General features: G+C 40.4%; 1 protein-coding gene across 1 annotated transcript in view; it reads left to right on the top strand.

Moving 5' to 3' along the window:
* KCNMB4 (potassium calcium-activated channel subfamily M regulatory beta subunit 4) overlaps positions 1-12,270 on the top strand; it is a 33,658-nt gene extending 21,388 nt beyond the window's left edge. The window contains exon 3 of the mRNA XM_073331347.1: positions 11,668-12,270. Within this exon, the coding sequence (XP_073187448.1) occupies positions 11,668-11,836 (169 nt within the window). The 3' untranslated portion in view covers positions 11,837-12,270. The remainder of the gene's footprint in view (positions 1-11,667) is intronic.
* The last annotated feature ends 12,486 nt before the right edge of the window (positions 12,271-24,756 follow it).

Raw genomic sequence — 24,756 nt, 5'->3', positions numbered from 1 at the left:
AGAAAGCCTTCCATTTTGACGGTAAACAATATGTGAGAGAATTCTCATTGCTGGTGAACAAAGTATTTTTAGTTTTTTTGCTGTTGAATTTTTTGTGTGTGTGGCACTGAAAGGCAGTTGCCCCAGAAAAAGTTTCCCTACATTGCAAAAGCTGACTTTGTTTTGCTACCAAAATTGACAAAATCCTTACTTGTAACAAGTTTGTGTTCCTTCCCCAAAGAGGAAGGAATTATACCATTTTCACTGTGAGGAGTTGTGTTCATGGAGGAAATGAGCCTTAGATTTGATTAAGGTTTGTTCACACAACTATCACTTTTCATTCTTTCAAAGTGGAGAGTTGTGGCTTCAGGCAATTCAACTTAGGGAATTATTCTTCTTTCTGGGTGTCTGTGCATTTCCCATTAGCAATAATGGGACTTACACATGTATCAAGGGATAGATAGCTCTCTTAGCTTAAAGCTGTCAACGTACTTCTCCATATATTTTCCCTTCTCAGGTACATGCACTGATTATTGTTGTTCTTCTCTTTTCCTGTTTGTCTGTATCTTTCATGTCATGATGTGTCCAGGAGTAAGTATTATACATCCTTGGTGAGACTGCATCTGTAAAACTGTGCCATGTCATTACCAGAAATGTGTAGCTAGATTGCTCTTCCCTGAATTCCCTCCAATGAAAAATGACTGTATATCTGCTGGGATGGGCATAAGAAAAGATTTGAAAAACAAACAAACAACCTCCCAAGCCTAAATATGAATAGTGTGGCTAAGGCCCTGATCCTGGAAGTGCTTAACCCATGTGCTTATCTTTACTACCATTGGCATCAATGGGGTTATTAACGGGAGTCAAATTAAGCATGTGCAAAGGTATTTGTAGGACCAGGGCCTAAGGGAAGAGGGGGACCCAATTCCATAAATATTTGAAGGGTGTAAACAGCAAGAAGAAGGATGGATGGATTAAAGCAGGATCTGTGGATTCAGTTAATGGGCTGGGAATGGGGATCTTGGTCTCAGAAAAGTTGAATCTGTTGGCAGGGGGGAGTTGGTGGCAAAGACAGCAAGAGTTTGTTTTGGCATGGTAGCAAGCCAGGGATTTTTTATCGGTTTGATTCCAACACTGGCTGTGATTGCCATGATACTTCTTATCAGATAACAGATGCAACTAGAATGTATGGAGTGACATTATGTTATCTATGTGGCTAATTTATCTGTAACTTTCTCCAGAGTTGGTCGGTATCAAAGGCCTTTCAGCTGATTCTTTGAGCTGAAGGCGGACCTCCGACTGGAGTGTGCACTGAAGCCAGAGTGCTGGCGCACAAACACCATCGTACTGTGCTATCTCACTTCACTGACTTTCATTACTTTCAAGATTGTTCAGCACTAGGGTGCTGATTCTTAAGATGACTGGGTTTTATATTAAGTTAAACTTTATTGGCAAGTACTAGGGATGCATTTTAGTTTTTTGCCTTTGACATTGCTCTTCTTATTGATTACACAGGAGACAGAGAGCGTGACGGGTTCCACCTGGGGTGCCACCTGGAACTGGGGTACCAGAGGGCTCAGTGGGCTACCCTCAGTGGGGTACCAGAGGGCTCCCTCAGTGGGGTACCAGAGGGCTCCCTCAGTGGGCTACCCAGTGGGGTACCAGAGGGCTCCCTCTTACACTGTGCAGCTGTGACAAGCTGCAAGGCCCTCCAAGCTTGCACTTTCACCAGCATTCACACAGATGAGGACACACCCAGCTGCAGTTACATGCAGGCTCTCTAACCACCATCCTCCCAGCCTAGGTCCCCAGAGCAGTACCGTCCTGCCCTGGTCAAATCTGGCCTGTATCTGGGTTTAATACTCTACTTCTCCCTCAGTGTGAAGAGGCCCATGTACACTTGTGGTAACCAAGCTGAGATTTTCCCCAGACACCTTAGTCAAACGCACACTGGTTTGGATTAAAACATAAAATAAATGTATTAGCTACAAAAAGATAGATTTTAAGTGATTATAAGTGGTAACAAACAGATCAAAGCAGATTACCTAGTTAAATAAACAAAACTGCAAACTGAGATATAATATACAAGATAGGTAGGATATGAATTAGCAGTTTCTCACCCTGAATGATAAACACAGTGGCAGATTCTTAAGGCACAAGCTGCCTTTGCTTTGCAGTTTGGGTTTCCCAGGTTTTCATACACAGGCTAGAAATCTCTTTAGCCTGGGCCATCACTTTCCCCAGTTCAGTCTTTGTTCCTCAGGTGTTTCCAGGTGTGGTGTTGTAGGGAGAGTGAGGTACCATCTTGTCATTTCCCTCTTTTATATCTTCTTCCCATTTCCCACAGTTCCTGGTGTAATCCTCGTGCTTGTGTGCATTTCCTCAATAAGCCATTAACATTGTTTGGCCTTTTTACTGTTGTACCTGAAAGGCTGCTTGTGGGTGTTTTCAACCTCACAACATATTCCAGTAAAACATACATAGCCAAACTTCATAACTTGACATATGACGATAGCACATACCATCCAACGAGATATTAATGTCGAGCGTATCAAGACTTTTAGAATGATACCTAACAAGGCATACTTTGTGCAAAACATATCCTAATTACATGAGAGTGGTGAATAAGGGGGTGCCAGGGTGTCATAGAGAGGTTGACAACAAAGTGGTTTAGAAATGTTCAAATAAACTCACTAATACAGCATTGATCGGATTGCATATCTTTTCATTTAGAGACAGGAACTAGTTTTGAAAGGTCAAATACGTAGAAAGGGAAATGCTTGGTTGGGTATAGTATTTTTAGGTTTTATTTATGTAAATTAAACAGGTTGGGAAGCAGAAAAACACATGAAGAACAAAAAGAAAAACTTAGTTCTTGATTTTAAAATGGGAATGTGTGCAGTTTTTGTTAGTGTTTTTCCCCTCCATGTGTGGAAAAGCTGTTATATGTTGTATGTATATAATATGTGTAAGTACATAGATAATGTGTTGGTAGGTGTTGTCGAAAACACTATACATTTGTTTGTGAGATTCTATACCCCTACACTTTCAACTAAGGTGTGAGAACTTGCAGACCCTCCAAGAGGCCTGCCCGTGGAAACCTGATAAGATAAGACTTGACATCTTCATTTTTCTAATTTTAAAAACAAGTAGAATGCCTGGCACACCCCTTTAAAAAATCTGGTCTTCTTTATACATCCTCAAGAAGCAAAAAGGACACAAGTCCATATTGTGGATTTTCCTTTTTAAACCCTATGTAGATCTCCTTTAAAATATTGCTAGTGTGTGTTCCCACGGATGCAGAGCTCCATGACCTAATGCAACATCGTCAGGTATGGTAGAAGCAGCAGCAGCACACAGTAACATTACATTGCAACACCTGAAAATAAATTCCGAGACTCTCTTTTTTTATTGTCCTGCAAGCCAATTTTGAAGATGTGGGACTGCTGCACAAAAATAAGCATCGTCTTGCACATTGGAAGACTAGTGGCAATGCTGGGGCTAAGGTGATCATATCAAAATAATAGCGACAGACAAAGGAAGAAGATGGTTTATAAGTGTGAGAATAGGTGCTTAGGAATTCATAAGATGCTTCCTTTTCACAATTTGCTTCATTAACATAATGATGCTCATTAACCATGATGTACTTTTCCATTTCAAACAAACAAAAAAAGCCAACTACAATAAACCATTGATCTCTTTTTATTTCTTTCTTTTTTTTACTGCTACTAACAAGTCCTGAAGGGTGTATGTTACCTGTCAGAATATATTGCAATGACCAGTCCTTGTGCTTGGTCCAGTTGGTAGCACCAGTCAGAATTTGGTGCCTACTGTGCCGAGGTAGACAACTGGTGAAAGTAGCAAACTGATACGGATGAGTGGAACTGATCGGGATTTAAATCAGGGAGGATAGCCAGAAGAACAGTCGTCCCACACAAGGAAATAATAGAATAGTGTTTGGAGTTATGTGGGCAACTGAAATATCTGTACTATGTGGGTGATTTTACTATCCCACCTACATATTTAAAGATCTGGAATTAGAAGGGGCAGTTATTTATCACTCTCTTGCTGAGGAGGAGCACCACTATGAGTGAAGGAAGAGATCACCCAGCAAACAAGAGAAGGAGCTGTGTATGTGGGCCACAAACTAAATAGCATGACATAATCAAGACTAACAAGAATCTAATTTCCTCTGTTCTGTTTGATCTCTCTCTGCCTCCCACTACCACGTAAGCATAGCACTTCTCCTTCTCTTCCCATTATTGCCATTCACACCTTATGCATGTCTTTCTGCCTCCACTGCTACCCCTTCCTGTTTAAGAACAAAAGAAACACTAGAAAGGACATACTGGGTCAGACCAATGGTCCATCTAGCTCAGTATCCTGTCTTCCGACAGTGACTGGTACCACATTCTTCAGAGGGAATGAATAGAACAGGGCAATTATGGAGTGATCCATCCCCTGTTAAGCAGTGCCAGCTTCTGGCAATCAAGGTTTAGGGACACCTAGAGCATGGGGTTGCATCCCTGACCATCTTGGCTAATTTCCATCCTTAGAGGTTTTTAAGGCCCGGCTTGACGGTTTGTTAGTCACTAAAATGCACATTCTGTTGGGGAGCCAATTACCACAACAGACCTCTGAACTTTTGAGCCTTGTTCATCGCAACTACCACACAGTTGTACACAAACATATATGGGAATGTGCTTCCATTAGCGAACAAGGCTTTATATTTGTCTGTATCTAACCTACCATCTGATACCTGTGTCTGTGTATCCCATGACCAACTCCATAAGTGTGTAATTTTTTTTCATGATGTTTTCGAGGGTAGCTGTTTTTATTCTAGCGGTGCCTATCTCCTCTCTGGGACCCCAGGGAGGTAGGGAAGCATTACTGTCCCATTTTACAGATGGGGAGCTGGGGCACAGAGAGCCTAAGTGGCTTTCCCAGGGTCACACATGAAGTCTGTGGCTGAGCAAGGAATCAAGCCTAGGTCTCTCGTGTCCTAGACTAATGCCCTGACCTCCAGGCCATCCTTCTTCCCCTATTACAGTATTAGAGCACAGAAAAAATTGCATAAGAAAATTAATAGTTTAAAGGATCAAATCGTCAGTGGAGGGGCCCTTTGAACATTACCCCCCCCCCCCATGACATCTTTTGTCTGTATTTGTATAGCTAGGGAAGTGCATGGGTGTGTGTGTACATGTACACACGCAGGCACATCACTGTCCTGTCAGTGCTCTCCCATCAGCATATCTCCACTTTCCCACTGTACATGCCTTAGAGCCAAAATTTAGGATTTTATGCCAACGTAAAAGAAGTGAGTCGACTCTTGCTGAACCCTACAGTGAGTTGGTGCAGTACTGGGGGTTTTCAGTTCTAATAATTGGTGCAACCATGAGTGCCGCCAGCAGAACCCACTGTAATAAAGCACTGTAGCAAATTGGCTATATCCTCCAAGCTAGACAGGATTGTAAAGTCAGGAGTGGCATTACAAATGTTTTCTGCAAGTAGAGTTTATTACTTATCCTTCCACGTTTATTATAGAATCTCCTATAAGAGGCCCCAGGGATTGTAAACATTTTACTTTCCTCAATCTGCATATGTATTACAAATGTATTAAAACAAACCCCCAAGTCCTTTGTACACACAGCAGATTTATTCAGTGAGTGATAACTGGAATATCTCTGTGTGATAATTAAATAGCCTTTCTTCAAGATTAGTCTCATCCCAGGCTGATTCTGTGGCCCAAGGATAACCAAAAGCGCAGAAGAGGTGAAATTCTACCTTCATGGACAAACCTCAGAACAAATCACTAATGACATTTTGATACTGGATTCATTTGTCTGATTAATTCTGATTGATTCAGATTTTCTTTCTGAACATCGTTGCTTTTTCCCTTATTTGTTTTCCTCTTTTTTTTTTTTACATCATATTTTTAGGCTTCAATTATCATGTTTGACTTAAAAATGCAATTTGTTAACAAAAGTCACTGTTGGAGTAGAGCTCCTAAAAGCATGACTCCAGCTTCGAGTTAAATCTTATCCAGCTGGTTCCATGGGGCCAATAGCCTTACCCACGCTGAGAAGAACCTAGCTCCAGGAGTACCCCAGTTTGATTTTAGTGGGGCAAGGTATTACTCGGTGCGAGGAGAGCTATCCAAGTTTGGCCCTTAGTGATCAGTTAGCTTGGTCAATTGGCACAGTGTTTTCAGGGTAGGGATCACTAATCCAAGTTTTCAAGTCTAAGGTACACAGTTCGTAAAATCGTTCTATTCCCATTAGTTGCAACATTTCCTCTGTAGTGGAAACTCCATTCCTTTACAGCCACTTTTCGAGGTGCTCTTCCCAGCTGACTTACAAATTCTGGTCAATAAGTCCATTCCTCTCCTTAATCCCTAATTTTGGAGTATTTAGTGGCCCTAGCTGTACCTGGTTGATGACTTTCAAGGTGTGATGGAATGCACCCTTCTATTCACACCCTCCAAATCACTGTAATAGTCTTTGTGCAAAATATGCCTCATAAGGTATCATTTGAAAACTAATAACTTGCTGGTCAGTAATATCATGGTGAAATGTGTGTAGCAACATTATATATAAAGTAACAAACATAAGCTGAAATCATGACTGAATTGTGTTTACCAGACAAGTCTGGGGAGTGGGAAAACCTGTTTCTCAGAGTCTAAGGACAAGCTGACCCCTCTAGCCAGGTGTCATCAGAGCTGATGGGCAGTCACCTGTCAAGTGGCCATTCTTTGGCAAGGAAGGGGGGCAGCAGCAAAGATCTGCATCTTAGAAAACAGCAGCATGGAATCTCTTTCACCACCAGACTCCTTGACACCAACCTCACAGCAGGAGTAAATTTTATCTAGGGTAACCCTCAAGAAAATACATTTCAAAGGGTGACTGAACTATAAAAGCATGGGGCAAAACCACTCCAAGGTATCTTCCCCCCACCCCCTCCTCACCTAGGGAGACACAATAAACAGCTGTTGGACTTTGGCATCAGAATCTGGCCTTAGAGTTTGGTCAGCAGTGTTACTGGAAATACATGGTAAGAAGCCAAGTCTACTTTGTTTAGTTTTAGTATTAGGAAGCATTTTATTTCTGTTTCTCTTGTAACCATTTCTGACTTTAATGCCTTATATTGTACTCACTTAAAAACTGTTTCCTTGTAGTTAAATAAACTTGTTTTATTCTTTAATCAAAGCTAATCCAGTGTTGTGAACTGTGTGAGTAACTCCATTTGTTGTATATTGATCGCCTTAGAAGGCCGACTGACCTAATGTACCTGGGCTGCCCAGGAGAGGGGTGGACAGTGCAGGACACACATTTTGGGGGAAAATTGGAGAGTTGGAGTGTGTTGGCGTCACCCTGCAGGTAGCAACCCAGGCTGGTGGAAGCCAGAGTGTGGCTGGTGTGTTACTGATAGGCTGCTGGGGTCAGCATTGCTGGACCAGGACTGCAGCTGTACACAAACACACTGTGACTAAGTTAGTTAAGTTGTGACCTGCATGTTGTTTGGCTGTTTGTGAGTGGCCTGCTTGGGAGCTACACCACCAAAGCATTGTGAGGTATCCCAGGTTGCAGGGCAAGGGTGACACAGCCCCTCACTGGTCTGGATTGCACCCTGGCATGTCATACAACATGTCTCGCATTTGCAGCTCACAGTCCCATTGACAGAGTGCCTCTATCAGCTTCTCTTTGTTTAGGTTTTTGTGCTGCGATTGGGAATTCTTGCTCTGCTTAGATCTATGAGCTGTTGCTCCTTTTTAAAGTCGTCTTTTGCCCTCATCTTAGTCTTACCCTGGAAAGAAAGAAAAAGGGTTTTTCTCTTTCATTCCGTATTCCCCACCCCCACCAGTGTCAGAACATATGAGGGTCAGCACAGCTGTATCTCTCTGTGAGCCAACACTGTCACCTTGTGCCCACCATTTCCCATGTGTTGGGACTGCAGCCTGACAGGGCCACGCCTTCTGGGAGAAGACGCCGTAGTCTGGACCCCTTTTGACCAAGAATCCCAAGCAGCATAGGCATTAGGCATTCTTCCTTCACTGCCCCTTCATGAAGGCTGAAGGTGGCCTCAGCTCTTTGAGGCAGTCTGAGTGAAATCTCCAAGCAGCCTCAAACGAGAGTGGTAAGAAAACCAGAGTTTTTTGAGACGGGGAAGTCAAATTAAACCAAAGAAATGTGGTTGTACACCATAAAAACTATTCTTACATGTGTTATAGGAAAATAAGCAAAGTCTTACCTTTCTGGAGGATGTTCTACCTCCCCTGGTACCCTTTTGCAGGCAGCATGTCAGAGGCTATGTCTACGCTGCAAAACGCAGGTGTGATTGCAGCACGTGTAGGCATATCTGTGTTAGTTTTCATTTCGCTAGCATGGGTACCAAAACAGTGTAGATGTGATGGCACAAGCTAGCAATCCAACTACATACTCAGGGTCCCCGGAGGGCTTGTATTCAGATTGGTAGCCTATGCTGAAGCCTGCGTCACCAGATCTACACTGCTACTGTTACTGTTACCTGTGCTAGCTAGATAATAGCTATGCTTACCTTTGCTACAATCACATCTTCGCTCCACAACGCAGAGTACCCAGACAGACAATTTTTTAAAATCTTCCCTCTTGTCGCCATACCCACAACAATTGTTTCCCAGCCAACCTCACATCTCATTTTCAGTGGAACACCCCACACTCATGGGGCCTGTGCCCTTCTTTCTAGCTTCCTGACTATGTTTTTACATGTTAATTGACCCGGGTGGAGTTGCTAACCTGAGTGCAGCTCATTGCTTTGCATCTGAATTTAAAGAGAGGGCTCATGTAATTCTTATAATTCTCTCAGTGATCATTTTCTTCTTTATCAAATATAAAATGGTAGATTCATGTATAAGAATATGATAATATCCCTTTAAATAATTTGTGAGCCCTTTAATGGTGCTCTCTATATTTCCTATTTTAGAACCTTCCAAAAAATCAGTCAGAGCAGCAGTAGCATGTACTTAGGCCTGGCATGTCAGTGTACATGTAGTAAACATGTTAACATGTCATGTCATGTACACAGAAAATTATACAGTAAAAATAATATACGTTTAAAAATAGGACCTCTACTGAGTACTCCAATATCTGATACGTTGCACAGATATTTGGGATTGAAGAAAAAGCTTAGTATGCCTTTGGCTCATTTCCTCTATGGAAAACTTTTAAAAGATCAAGTATAAGACTTGAATATCTCTCTATAATGAATGTTACAATTCATCACTACTGTAATTTGTACAGATGCGTTCCAAATTCTCTGATAGGACACAACTGAAAGGAAGTGGGCTCTCTCTAATTACACCTTCATTGCCCTAACTGAATCCGGTTTTCAAGTTTGCTCGCTCGCTGTTTTATGTATCTTATTCTTTGATTACTACCCACTTTAAAAAAAAAATACTTAGTCTTAACTTCCCTTGCAAGTTGAGAACCGAGAATGGGGATGCTCTTTGTTAACCATTCATTGTCAAATTCCACTCTGTTAGTCACACTCTGGTAGGTACAAAGTGTGACAAAAACAGCATAGTATTTTCTGAGAAAATATTTTAGATTTGTGTGCTATCATTCAAATATCAAATATGGGGGGGGCAGGAGGGGTTATTATAGTTCTAGTAACTAATTTACTGTCTCAGTATGATCCAGGAACACCCAGGAGAGTGCACTTCACTTGCTGTCCTGCTGAATATGCCAAGTTCTTTTGCTGCTGAGGCAGAATCAGGGCCCCATTGTACTAGACACTGTGTAAATGTATAGTGACACAGCCACTACTGTCATGAACTTAAAATCCAAAGGGCTAATATTCAGTGAACTAACCATCTCCCACTGATTTCAATGGGAGGTCCATAGACTCTAGGGGTTGCCATATCAACACAGACTATCCATCATTTAGCCTGGAATTTTGTCTTTCCTGGGATGTTTCAGGGAAGAAAAAAAAGCCATAATATATTTAATGAATTCCACAGTGAGGTATGTGGGGAAGAGGCAAAAAAGTTTCATCCCGACTCTCCTGACTTTGAAGTTTGTTTATCTTATAATAATCAGAAAGCAACAGTATACCTGGAAATCAGAGGATCAGCAGCTGATGAGTAGGTTTGTAATCCCTGGGCCAGGATCTCCTCTCATTTCTACCAGTCTTCCATCAGTATAATTCCACTGACTTCAGTGAGGGTGCTTCTGATTGAAACCACTGAGGAGAACCATGCCAGCTATATTTAACTCACTGGGCTTAATAACACCAACGTGCAAGTTATTGGTTAGTATTTTAAGCAGAGCACTTTATGGGAAGACAAGCATCAGGTGGCCCTGGTGCTGAGGGGTAATGTTTGAGATGTCCGGATAAAGTCAGAACCAACATCAGTTCAAATCCTTTTCTGGGGTTTGAAAAAGTTCTGTTCCCCTCTGATCGTCATTTGTATGTGTGTTTCTGCACTTTGTGGCTCTGATTGTAAAAACAGCAGAACTGTCCCTGTATCATGAGGCTGATTTAACGTTATTACCATCATTACAGTGGGAGCAGAAAGAGATAGAAATGAGAAAACTTGTCCATAAGATTTCCAGACGAAGTTTTCAGATTTGGGAGGTGCAGATAAACAGCTGATATTTCAGGTGCTTTATCCAAACTGAGTTTCTAAACCTTTTGAGGGTCCCCTATTGGACATTAACAAACCTGCTACAGACCTGAATACTAAAATGAATTGGTCACTATGGAAATGGAATTGGCCTCTGCCTAGGGTAAAATTTTCAATAGCGCCTAAGTTCCGGTGACTTTCGAAGGGATTTAGGCATGTTTGAAAAGTTTACTCGTCGTTTCCATTGGCACTTGTTTTGTTTTCTCTAGCAAACCACAGATTGACGCTACTCAGTATGGCTGATAGAGTCTGCTGCCGTGAAGTCCCGTACTCGGCAATCGTAGCAGTTCAGGAATGAGAAAAAGGCTGTGTCTGTATTCGGAATTTGCCTGGATTCTAGCAATTGATGGCAATCCATAGTTAGGCTGTAGCAAACCCCAATGCAGAGAAGTGGCAGAACTGTGGGGAAAGGGGTTGTACTGGCACAGACCCTGCCTATGTTATATTTGACTGTTACCAATGCTTTGTTTCAAGCATTATAATTCTCTCCAGAGCCCCATGCCCAGTGTGGTAAAAACTAAAAGTTAATGAGTTAGAATGTTTAAATTACACTTTAAAAGTAATTATCTCATTTTGATGCAATTTGACACCTACATTTTAGAGTATTGATGTAGTGTATTAAGTGATCATTTTACTGCTTTTCGTAAATCATGCTCCGATGTTGTCACATTGTGCTATCTTTCACTGCTTTATATGGTAACCTAAAATCCCAGACCATTTTTATCTGATTGGGTTTTTCTCTGCAAAATACTTCAGCTAAAACACCCCGGCAGAATGCCATGAATGTTGATCTTATATTTGCAAATTAAAGCGGTGGATGAAATGGAATGATCCACTTAATCATTTTCTGCCACTGTTACAAATGTAATGCCATATAATAAATTGGTTAGTCTCTAAGGTGCCACAAGTACTCCTTTTCTTAATGCCATTATTGTTTCCAGGTCAAATGCCTTCCATTGAAGGATGAATTGATGCCTGTTTGATATATATATAATTTATTCCTCCTTTCTTTCCTCCTTCCTTTACAGACCAGATGATGTGCTGCTTAGGCGTACCCACGATGAGACGGTCCTCTTGCATTGCTTTCTCTGGCCTCTGGTTACTTTCCTGGTAGGAGTCCTAATTGTGGTCCTGACAATCTGTGCAAAGAGCTTGGCCGTTAAAGCCGAGGCAATAAAAAAGAGGAAACACTCATAAATGGAAAAGTCACTGAAGGAAAGGGAAAAAGTTGTAAGAAAGTCGAAAGTGGCAAATTGGATGCACCTACATGTCTAGGACACCCAGACAGGCCCGTTGCCAGGGTTTTGTCAAACTTTGGTGTTGCTGATGCCTGAGGATTATTCTTGGGGGACAGCTTTATGAAATGTCAACTAATTGCTTCTTCTGCTATGACAGTAAACAAGAATATTCCACTAAAAGATTCTAAACTGCACCAAATATGCTGTACTGTATTAGACTAAACTTGAACAATGGCTAGTTTATCCAGGTCTTAGTTGTACTGAGGGACGATATCAGAAAACCCGAAAGGTGGTGAATTTCATCTTTGCAAAACAATCTTTGTTGTTAGTATTTGGTATTCAATATTTAAAATATTATTTACTTTATCATAGACTGTATTTCTGAAATAATAAAGGATGTTGGTTTTGGTTTTTACCTTTTCTCAATTCAGTTTTTTTAATGTAAAGTTCTAAAGTAACATGTTCCACTGATTTTATTTTTTTTCACTGTGCTGGAGAGTTTCATTTTGAAATTGACACTTTAACCTGGGTCTAGACAAAATTCTTCTTTCATCCTCGGTTGTTTATCTTGCAAAATATTAAGATCTCTGAGGAATTTTTCTCTTGTAATTGGAAAACAAATACTGATTTTTATTTGAAAGAGGCAAACAATGCTGGGAATAATCCTATTGACTCAATAGCATTCAGTCCTTAGCAGTTCTATAGTATTCTGTTAGCGTTATCAGCTTCACAAAGTGGTGATATAAACCACACACACATCGTTTTGTAGTAGAGATCCCGCTAAGATGCTGTGTGACACTTCTAATCACATACTTAAATTAGAAAGTTCTATGAGCCATGGAGTCGCTTTACACCACTTTGTTCAAGTGATGGTTACAAGAATAAGATCTCTACTTTTTACAGGCCCTTAGTGCATGTAACTAAACTACCATAGTCACAATCACTCCATTGCTGTGTACAGCGCTAACAGTCTCAGCAAAAGGATGTTTTTCAACACCAGAAATAAGATGTACTAGTAACTGAATAACTCAGTATCTACTTTCCATATCTTACCCTGCCATTTCCAACTTCCAGCATCGTAAACCTCAGGGATATTTATCCTAGTCGGGTTAGAGAATAAACATAGGAGGCACATTTTAGTTCAATGCAAAGCTGTCTCTGCCTTTGTCACAAGTCTTATTAATGAGATCCCACTTTTCAGTATGTTTCTGATGTACATCATATGATAATATAGTATATTTTTAACCTTCGTTAACAAGTCTGCAACTCTAAACCCGCTCTTTATTTTTTTAATCTCTATCATTCTTAGTGTTGATTTAAAAATCTAATTTGTTGCTTCCGGGCTCATCTGACAATTATCCATAGAAATGTTTCCCCAAGAAAAAGCAAACTGGACTTTAAACCCTAGGAAACGTTCTGATGACATAAGGTGGTTTCCATTGTCTATTATCCTTTCCGTGGTTATTGTACAGATAATCAAATATTCAAATGCTTTAATAGCTTTTTATTTTGGAAATTGGCATACAATGGGGACAGCATGGGGTAGGACCCACGGCTGTGATTTAGGAGGTCTGCAGTCTGTTCCTAGTTCTGCCACTGCCCTGGTGTATGCCCTCCAGGATGTCACTTAATCTTTTTGTGTCTCAATTTACCCATCTGTCAAATAAGGATAATTTTACACTTCTCAATAAAGTGCTTTGAAAGCTAGGAATGAAAAGTGGTACATAAATGGGGTATCCATAATTCTCTGCTCAAAGGCTCAGTCACCAGGAAGTACACCTTTTGTCATCCTTCTCCTCTGGGTACAGTCTGAGTCGGAGGTTGTGATTTTTTTCAAACTGCCTATGGAAGTTTGGCATCTTTTGACAATACAAGCCTGCAGAGGACGTAGCTTTCTATTCAGCGACAGTGTCTAGACTCCACGACCTCTGTTTCATGTTTTGCAATCCTGTTGCCTTAGCAACACGCTACCTTAGCAACAAACTGAGCCATTCCATGGGTTTTATGGTCACACTGCAAATCAGAGAAAATTGCTGTCTTTGGGCAGGTTTGCCATTTGAGTGAAACAGTGGCAAGCCCGCTTTCTATGTTTCCATTGACCCCCACTGGGCACAACTCACTACAGGCAGTCTGTATAATCTTTATTCGACGCACATTAAAATATCTTTGTTTTTTTCCAAAGAAGATAGAAAAATTTGGTGAGATTCATCCAGGGTTTGAGGCAGCAGCTTGGTTCTCATAAATCCAGATTAACTAAATCCTCTCTATCTTTGCTTTGAAAGCTCTTGTGACTGAATTGTGTGGCTGATTCCCTGAGTAAAGGTAAGGAGTGACTTGAATCCCTGAAGTCAAACCTAGTTTGTTCGAACATCATAGCTGTAAACCTGCTAGAATTGTGATTTGTGGACACCACTGGGAGTAAATCACAGTTCTCAGGATGATACTAAATCACCTTTCATCTTGCAGAGCAGTTGCAGCATGAGTAAACATAGCGAATTCAATTGGAAAGCAAAGAAGGACAGTAAGTATCTTTCCAGCATGCTCTACAGGCTGTGGAATAGACGAGGACATCATTAATTCTATCACAGCCTTTGCGTTGGTGATATAGAAATTTCCAGCTAATCCCTACTCTTGATGACAGCTTCTCGGGGTTTCCTACCTTAAGATTGTTTTATTGATTCCCTATTGGCTTAATATATTTTCCAATACTTGTTGCATATTGTACCAGAGATCTGCTAAGAAAGCGTCGCATTTTAAGCAGATCAGACTGGTCTGTGTTCTCCATTTCATTCCATATTTATATTGCCACTACTTGGAAGGACTCTGTTTCATCATGCTCTCCAGTGCACAGCTTTATTAAAAAATGTGCATTCTCTTTCATGTGCACCAGTTTGTTGATATAATATTCAAATCCAGTAGCTTCTTGTGCTTATTTGAAATTATTTGAACATTGTTTCTTTGAGTCCACCTTCTCGGACATTGTGTTTGCCATGTTTTTGTAGTTGTAATGAATTAATAAACATTCAGGGGTGGATTAGAAAAATTAACTACTATGTTAAGAAGCTTAACTCAATTTACATGAGCAGGAAAGGCACTTCTGATTCTGTCTGCGTAGCATTCAAAAGTAAGCACACACACTTTGTAGTGTAAATATAGCCCGTTGTGAGTAAATTGTGTGTTCTGTGCAAAATTGGTTGGAATTTGAGAGCTATAGTTCCACAGTCTGTCTCATTAAGGCTGGTCCTCTGTTCACAAGTCAGCTCTGGTGAGCCAGCGGGAGTTTGAGCTACTTAAGCAGTGGTCTTTGTGAGCTTTGTTGCCTTGGGTTGTTACAGGGTTACCAATAAAGAGTTCCGGTTTAAACAATATTCTGATCTCTTGAGTGTAATCTCTGGTGAAGGAGAACTTCACTAAAGCTCACCAGCAGAAAAAAAAAGTGGCATACACCAAAGGCCTGAGCCATAGCCCATTTCAATGGACTCTGAGCTGGGCCCTAATCAACCAAAATGTGATAGCCAAGCATTACAACAAAACAGTCATTTGGATACTCCTACCTTGGAACTTCACAGAGCTGGTTAATTCTTTTAGTGAGAATTAGACACCATAAAGATGACATGACTGGATTTTCTCAGTTTCTAATGCTGTGGAAGTATAATGGAATTTTTAAACCTGCACTTACCTCTTTTATCCTCTTGTAGCCCTTTGCCTCAGCTCCAGACATACAGAAGCTATCCTTCCAGTACCATATATGTATACCTACAACTGTGAGGCATATCAAACAAATCTCTGCTTTTGGTACAACGAAGGGTCTATATAGCTTGCTTATCCTCCAGCGTCCAGATGACAGAGCAAAAGGAAAGCTCTTGGTTTAATAAGTGAGATGCCAAAGGGAAAAATACATTAAAAGTCTTTAAATCCCTAGCAAATGGACCATTCTTTATAGCGATTAAATAAACTTCAAGAAGTGCAAGTCCCTGGCAGCAAAAGATGTAATTCCTATTCATGACACACAGAGTAATGGATGTATTTTAAATGTATACCAGTGAGGGAATAATATAGATGCTGGGATAGTGTGGACTGCATGTTTATAAAAGGAGTGGATTGCTAAAGGATCTTTTGTCAATATTGCACATGCATGTTTTTGAATAACAAATATCCATTTTTGCAAACTTTTACCTGTCTACAAATATTTGAGGGACCGAGGTGAAACAGAAGGAATTATCTAGAATGGTGCAAAAAGCATCAGGGAGGGGTTTATAATAAGTAACCTGTTAGACTGTGAAATAGTTTCCCAAGAGAAGCAATGGAAGCTTCATTGCTGAAGTCATTTAAAACATAGGGTAGGTTTGCTTCCATATTTAATTTCCATGAAAATCAGCAGTCCCTTTCCTCAGCATGGAGCAGCTGCCAAGCCTCTATTAAACTTAAAACAAAAGCGTTCCCTAATTTTGCCATCTAAAGAAGTTGTTAAGATGATATGTCAGACTAACTATCATCTGTACCCATGAAAAGCATAAAAAACATGAGCAAGAAAACCTTGGAAAGAATGATTGTGCAATCAATCAAACAGTCTTGGAAGATCACAGCCTTGCTGAATGGCTCAGACTGGAAGTTTACAATTAACTGGGAGAGGGTAGGGAGTGTACCATGTGAAGCGATGTTCTCATATAAAAGCGATTGCCTACATGTGCAATGTTTGATTCACAGTTTTATCATTCTAATGGAGGTTTGCAATCTCATAGTCCAGAAAACCACTTTCTATTCATTATGCATACATCCTGTAGATTTTAAAAGCTAATGAGAAAAGTAAATAGAATTACTCATCATACTGTATAACTGTATGTGAAATAAATATTTTAAAAATGCACAACCTATTTCCAAAGAGTCTGTAATGCATAGATTAATCATCCTGAAAATAAATTTCCCAGAAAGGAGACTGACTACTAGAAGCTTCTCTGGTACTGTTTATATAAAGGGTAATTTGCTGAGGAAGAGTCTTTAATTTAATAATATACAGCAGTATAAAATATATGCCAAGCTCTTTCATAGCTTTTTGGCTTATTCCAGCTTTGAGTTTCATTTGTTGCTCTCCAGAAATAGTATAGGAAAATCAATTCTCACAAGCTGGTTCGATGTCACATACTAGCTTTCACCAACTGACATGTTTCCTAGGCAAAGCAATTTAAATAAACAGAGTTCTTATAGTTTGAAGAGAGTCTCAGAAGGACCAGTTCTCAAAGGAAGTTAGTGCGTTCATTTTGATCTCAAAATCCAGGAGTGCCAAAGCAGGGCTGTTCAGAGACCAGTGAAGTTTCCCTGTCTTTTTTCAGAGTAGCAGCCGTGTTCGTCTGTATTCACAAAAAGAAAAGGAGTACTTGTGGCACCTTAGAGACTAACAAATTTATTTGAGCATAAGCTTTCGTGAGCTACAGCTCACTTCATCGGATGCATTCAGTGAAAATACAGTGGGGAGATTTATATACACAGAGAACGTGTAACTGCAGCCTGAGGACAAATCCAGATTGGGGGGTGTTCTTGCTGGTAGGCTGAAATAAGAAGCAATTTCTAGTCCTTTTTCAGGGAATAAGCAAATATTACAGATTTATATATATAAATTCATATGCACGCTTCTGGCTCTTGACAAGAGGCTAATATGCAAAGCCTGGGCCCCTCTACAGGCAGTTTGTGGGACTGCAAGCTGAGTTTTGCAGATTAGCCGTTTTAACACATGGCTATGACTTTCTTTGATTTTGCAGGATAGTATTTGCCAGCTCAGCCAAGCTTATTGTTGCCATTGTGAAATTTGCACGTTAATTTTTGTAACTGCGTGCCATAGGAGCAGTACAGTTTACATTACATACCAAAGAGAGATTTGATGGAACAGTGGCAGATTATTGAGTTCTGGGATAAAAGACTGGAAAATGGGATTGAGGTAGATGATCTCAGAGATCTTTCCAGTGCCCATTGTGAGTGAAAAAGGAAAAACTGATAGTTGAGGCCAAACAAAGACTGTATCAAAGGTTGAGAGAGGGAGATTTTGGAATCACTGAGCACTGGAATGTCTGCTTTGGTGAGAGGAGACTTAAAATTGGAGAGCAACCTCAAGTTCAAAATTGACTATGCTTGTTAAATGATCCCGGAAGGGAATAGAGCACACGGTTTCTCTTAACTCCAAAATATCTGACAACTACTTCCAGTTGAATAATAACAAAGGAGACTGATACTGTGAAGCAAAGAGAGAGTAAGGATAAAAAAAGAAACATTAATGAACTGAAGTGTTGTCATGATGACAATGGAACAAACTGACACTGCTCATTTTCTGATGAGAGAATGTAATTGATGTAACCTCCTGTGAACCCTATAATCCTAGAATGATAAAGCCTAAAAGCAGTTAACCAAAGTCAGGCCAAGAAATAACTGATGTAGGCTAGAACCTTGCTAAATTTTGTTTTGAAAAACTAGGCTTCTGTTGGTAGGAATGTGTCCTCATGAGAGAGCAATCCGAAAGAGAACCCCATACTAGACATGGAGGAGAAGGATAGAGCTAAATGAGAATGCAGTTAAGACTTGGGGGCATCAGGACAGCAAAAAAGTAGACTCACTGCTAGCCCAAAGGGCTAAGGACTATACAGAGGACTTTTAGATCGGTGAGAAAAGAAATGCTAGAAAGGACATGGGCCCATTAATAAATGAACGCGATGAAATCCTGAATGACATTAAAATGGCTGAGCTATTGAACTAATCCTTTAAATCAGTCTGTTTAAGAAAACAGGCCTGGACAGTCAGGAATTCATGAAAAGCTTGTCAACAAAGCTGTTTATAAGCAGCAGAGAAGACAATTGAATATAGACCAGTCAATAAATCAGATGATATGCATCCCAGATTGTGAAGATTTCCTAATAAATAGACTGAACCCTTGATAATCGGTTTTGAAAAGTCATGAAAAATTGGTATCAGAAGAAAGGAAAAATGAAAATGCAGTACCAACATTAAATCAATCCCTCCAGATCTAGGAAATCTAGCTTCAATCCTTATTAAAATGATGGACCATATACAATTAATCTGAAAATACCTCGAGGATAACAGAATCAGAACCAGCAATGGCATGGATTTATTAAGAACAAATATTGTCCAATAAACCCGATTGCATTTTTTACAGCCAACCTGGAGAATAATGGGACTACAGATGAAGTAAAACAACTAGCATTGTTTTCTGTGGCTCAAAATCTCATTTGAAAAATTAATTCAAATCGGGTTGGCTACGAGCAATGAAAGACAGAGTTCTGGCTGAAGAACTGTCAACACAAAGCAATAATAAATGACAGTACATCAGCTGCATTAAGGTGTGTGGTGAAGTGCCTCAGCAGCCTTTCTTCATTATATGAAAGGCAACAGAAAGAGCCAATTAATTGCATGTTTAAAGTATACAGAATCTGGAGGAGTTATGAACATCAAAGTGATAGACAATACAAAGGACACCACAACAGGTTAGAAAGAGGAGCAGGAGATAAAATGTGTTTTATATCTTGAAAAATATAAGCTAATAAATTAGAAGTGTTGGAGGAGAGATACAGCAAATACAGACGCAGTGGGAGGAAGCTACTTGGAAGGCAGAGATGCTAAAAGAAGAGCCACGACTGATAGTAGACAGAAGAGTGATTATGGCACAAAGCTAAATTATACATTGTTTTGATGTAGAAGAATTGGTGTGTAGGACTGAAATCACCCATTTCGTGGGAAACCAAGTCGCCTTTCCAGTATATCTGCATATTTTATTAACACCTTAACACTTACAAATTTGAAAGCATTTGGATTTTTCTCTTCTTTTTATTTGGAATATGAGAAGGACTCAACCTCAGCCTTATAATGGGACCATGGAAGCAACCTTAACTCCATAATCAAATAGCAAACGCCTGCAGAGTCAGGCCTGGAATCTTGGTCCTCTAGCAACCAAATCAAAGGCTCTTCTTACACCTTGCGTTTAAGACAGATCTCTGTTAACTGTCTCCTGTAGAAGTGCTCTGAATTTGTTTCTAATCTGCAACAAGCCACTAGAGGACAACATATTTATATAGGTGTGAAATTCACCATGTACAGAGGGCTAACACAAGGCTTACATCCTACTTAAGCCCTGCTTACACTTTTAAACAGAGAATAAAGTGGGAATAAGTGATGCATAGACTTTGTACTGGCCCTTTGCACAGCAGTGAATTTCATCCATAATGATTGCTCCTGCTCCGATTGAACTCAATGGCAGAAAACTCCCAAGTGACATCCATGAGTTCAGAACTGGGTCTCTAGCTCCCACTGAAATCAGCTAAGCTGAAAACTATTCACAAAAAGAAATCATTAATAACTTTGCTTGATTATAACCTATTTTCTTCATTTACAGTAGGTGCAGGAGTTGTCAAGGAGTTTTCACTATGTGGGAAGTTTGAGCAGTAACAAGTCATTTTGGGGCAAAACTGAAACACAGAAAAGTTAGACAAAAATCAGCATTTCCAATCAGAGTTATATTGAATGACCAATTACTCAAAAATGGTTTGTTCCTGCAAAGTTTTAAGAAAGTTTCTCTCTTTTTGCCTTCAGAGTAAATGTGATGGTTTACAGCCCATGCCAAACTGATACATGTGCCAACATAGGACTTTATAATGGAAGCTGGTTGCAACTTTAACTATGTCTCTTAATTATATAGATTGAGAATAGTCTCATTTCCTTCCTTCATTTATAATGCACATACTTTCCCCTTTCACTTTGTTGTTTCTTTCTTAATCATACTGATGACACACACTGAATGGCGTGGCAAAGATTTACCAAACTCCTCCTCATTCTGCATTCATCTATACTGAGCTCTGTCTGTCTCAATAAGTAGCTGTTAATCATCTAAGGGCTGGTCTTCACTACAGGGATCGATGCTGCTGCAATCAATGCAGCAGGGATAGATGTAGCAGATCTAGTGAAGACCCACTAAATTGATGGCAGAGTGTTCTCGGGTTGATCCCAGAACTCTAGCTCTCAGAGAAGAGTAAGGGATGAGCATCTCCTGTCGACATAGTGCAGTGAAGACACCAGGGTAAGTCGACCTAAGCTACATCGACTCCAGCTATGTTATTCACATACCTGGAGTAGCATAATTTAGGTCGACTTACCCCCATAGTGAAGACGAGCACTAAGACATTCTGTACCGAGTTGCGTTCCTCCTCATTGTATTGTTCCTCTATCAGCCATGTCTGTCTAATAATCTTCTTCCCTTAGGTTATGTGTTCTAGGTTGGTTATCAAGATGGCTGAGATTTTAGTGATGTTTCAGAAAAAAAAATCAAACATCGAATTAGTGATTCTTTTTTTAATTTGCAAAAAAATCTATTTTAACTGATCCATTTAAAATTCAATGCAAGCGTTGTGCTTCACTGGCTTGCAGCGTTCGCAGACTGAGTCAAATGACGGCGTTGGTAATATTAATTACTGTATCGCAAAGAAATTCTGATAATTTGGCTCCCTTTAAAAAAACACCTAATCTTGATTTAAAGAGGCCCTGTTACTACCATGTGACACTTCCCAGGGGTACCCAGGTTTGCAAGGCATCTTGCTACACCCTGCCTTAGCGTGAGGAAGCTTTGTGTGTGTGTCAGCCTCCCAACTCCAGCAGCCACAGGCAACACAAGCACATGTGGGCTGAGCGGTCCCTCTGCAGGTTAGCAACTGGTGCACCTGAACCCCTGAGCCCTCCAAGTGTTGCTGTGGAGTGTCCAGCCCATTCCACTGGATACCTGCACTATTCACAGATGTGCTGCTCCCAGAGGAGCAGAACATCCCAGCTTACCAGTTTCACCTTAGAGCACAGCTCTGTTTAACACAGCATTTTAAAAATGTATGTGGCTTTGACTTTGAAACACCAGTGTTCATAACACTGGCCAGTGGGGCAATCACAGTCTCATAGGGAATGAAGACAGCATGCTTCCTTTGCTTTTGTTTTATTCCCTTCTTACCATTCGGTGTCATGCTGCCTTTGCTTTTTTGTCTAATGATGTTTTTTACATGCACTCTATGACTCACACATTTGTCTGTTATCCCTTTTCTAAACATCTGCTGTTATTTAGCTTAGCTGTTAAACTCTCTCTGCATATGAGCCTCTTTGAGACTGAAGTCAGCTTAGCTCCATCTATGCTAGGAAACTGACTTGCTGGTGATAATGGTTGTCAATAGTGGGTCCCACCTAACTCATGGACATTGTTTTAACTACTGGTGTAGAGAGGGCAGAGAACAGTTTACAGCACCATTTCAGACTTGTGCAAATTGGTTGACTGTAGTGGTGCGGAAAAGAGCTTTGGCCTATCTATATTCTCAACCCTGATTCTGGAGGACCTGGTGCTGATAATTCATGTCAGCAAGGGGTCCGTTTCCTAGACCGTGAACCTGGTAGACTTTTTTTTCTTTAATTTTCCACCAGTGCTGCAACTGGTACAGCCCCATCAGTGGTGGAAGCCTGGCTGGCTCACCAGCATTTTAATCTTCGTGGTTAGGTCTAGCTGACAAGGTGTTTTAATGCTGGCAGATACGGGTAACTGGTTTACGCTGGGTCACCTGCTGTTGCTCTCCCCAGTGGAACTACTCCAGTGCTCATACATGTAAAGAAAATCTGTCTAATGTCAAGAAGAGCTTAGAGTGGGGGGGAACTCTTTTATATGCAATATGGTACCAATATTTAGAGGTCTCTAGGCTTTCTCTATGCACGGAAGAAAACAAACAGTAAAAGAATAGTTGCAATAAATATTTATGAATTTATTCCTAATGAATTTCAGCTTCAGAATTTAAAAGCTGATGGAGGACCCAAGGAATTTCCTGTCTCACCTTGATATCTGTACTGTGGCTTCTCCCACTTCATATTATTTGTCCTCACTTGCTGGGCCTTTCCCTGGCTTTCCAGACTTGCACATGGTTTGTCCTTTGGCTCACCGATCTCTTGCTTTGAGAACCAATTTCCCTCTTTGTCATGACATCTGCCATGTCTTGGATGTCAGGATCGAATTCAAGCTTGGACCCTTGTTTTGTGCAGTCAGAACAAGATTTGCAACAGTACTCTGTGAAATGTGTGATTGATTATTTAGTTCTGAATACCAGGTTGGAGGCTCAAGGGCTATTAATTTTCTCTAGCAGACAACCATCACATAAGCAGCCTTTAATAAGCAATTCATTCTAGGGCCATATACCAACCAGATCGGAGTGTGTGGCCTGCAATAAAACTTTAAAATACAACATTACTTTATGTAGCATTTTGCATACCATCTGGTTTCCAAAACGCTTTCCTGAGTTGCATAATTTAATTATACAGTTAAGTAATAGAGAAGGAAAGAAACTGAGGAGGTGTAGGTAAGGGAATGTTTGTCTGCTGTATGTGTGTGTAATATATATATATATATATATATATATATATAACATTGTGAGTCAAGTTCTTCCCTTGGATGTGCATGCAAACGGATTTGAAGTGGTGATCTAGCAGCAAAATAGGCCATCACCCATTTATAATCTTCTGATGGATACAGTCCCCCCAAAAATATAGTTTCTAATCTGCAGTTTAAAATATTTTTGGTCAGATTCCCAGGTGTGTCAGAGTGTGGCTTGGTGCGCTTGGGGTTGAGGGGCATAGGTGGCTTCACAACACCCTTTGGCCTCCCCAATCCTTCCCCAATTTTCTTACCCTCTCATGTGTGGTGTTCTGGCTTGCAGTTCACACGACGGCTGCGTATTCCTTCCATAACCAATTGTCACTTGTATGCAAATTCCTCACTGCTTCACAGTCACCATTCTGATTAGCAAATACATGCAAATTAGTGGGCGATCACTGTTCTTTTATTCTACTTGTATTTTTAAAATCTGCTATTTTCATTCTTTGCAGAAGGGGACGGTTCCCCTCCCACTCCTCCGCCTCTTGGTCCATTTGCCCTCATGTATTTATTATACCCTTCTGTGTTCTGTCTCTTTCCCCACTTGCCTATTTAAATTATAAGCTCTTCAGGGCAGGGACCCTCTCTCACTCTCTGTTTGTACATTGGCTAGCACAGTGGGGCCCCAATCATTTTTTGGAGCCTACCATGCTACAAATAATAATATGTATGTGCACAGTAGTTCTATACACTAGGGGACTTTAATTGAAAAAAACTAGTTTCCCCCACTTTCTGGTTACCAATTGAGGGCCCAATCCTGCATCCACTGAAGCCAATGGCAGTTTTGCTATTCATTTCAATGGGAAGAGAATCAGAGCTGAATTGCATATAGTCATTGGGGTTTTGTTGGTAATGCCAAAATCACAGCCAGTGCTGAAATTTCAGTAAAAACACATTCTCCGTGGCCTTGGGTTGTGTGTTACATATTATTTTTAATTGTTCATGCTCTTAGTTTAACTGTTTTGTTATGTTGTATTGATTAGTGAAGAAATCTTAATCAAAATGTCAATTTAAGTATTGTTGGTGGAGGTGCTTTGGGGCTTTACGCTTTGTCCTTTACTTGCCTAACCTCTCCCATCCTTGTAGTTCACAGGCTCTCTCACTGAGCTCCAAATGAGGTATTTCTAACCATGAATAAGGGTGGCAGAATTAGGCCCAAAATTTCCTGATTGTTGCACTTTTCCTCACGTGGTCCCTACTTCAACAAGGCATTTAGGCCTCGTCCCACTGAGGCAAATAGAAATACTCACATGTTTAAGAACTTGTTAAAAAAAGGCTGTGATGGGTTTTCTACTCTTCCTATTGCTGTTTCCAACACTGTAAAGAGTGAATATTATTCCCTCCAAGTTAGGCCAGCTGTTGAGGAATGCTGCACATCCTCAACTCTCATTTAAAAGTCAAGGGAAGTTGAGAGAACTCAGCATCTGCTTCCACAA

This window comes from Lepidochelys kempii, chromosome 1 (genome assembly GCF_965140265.1).
Source record: "Lepidochelys kempii isolate rLepKem1 chromosome 1, rLepKem1.hap2, whole genome shotgun sequence".
NCBI classification, from domain to species: domain Eukaryota; kingdom Metazoa; phylum Chordata; order Testudines; family Cheloniidae; genus Lepidochelys; species Lepidochelys kempii.
Note: the sequence above shows the minus strand (reverse complement) of the source record. Positions and strands in the feature narration are given on the sequence as shown.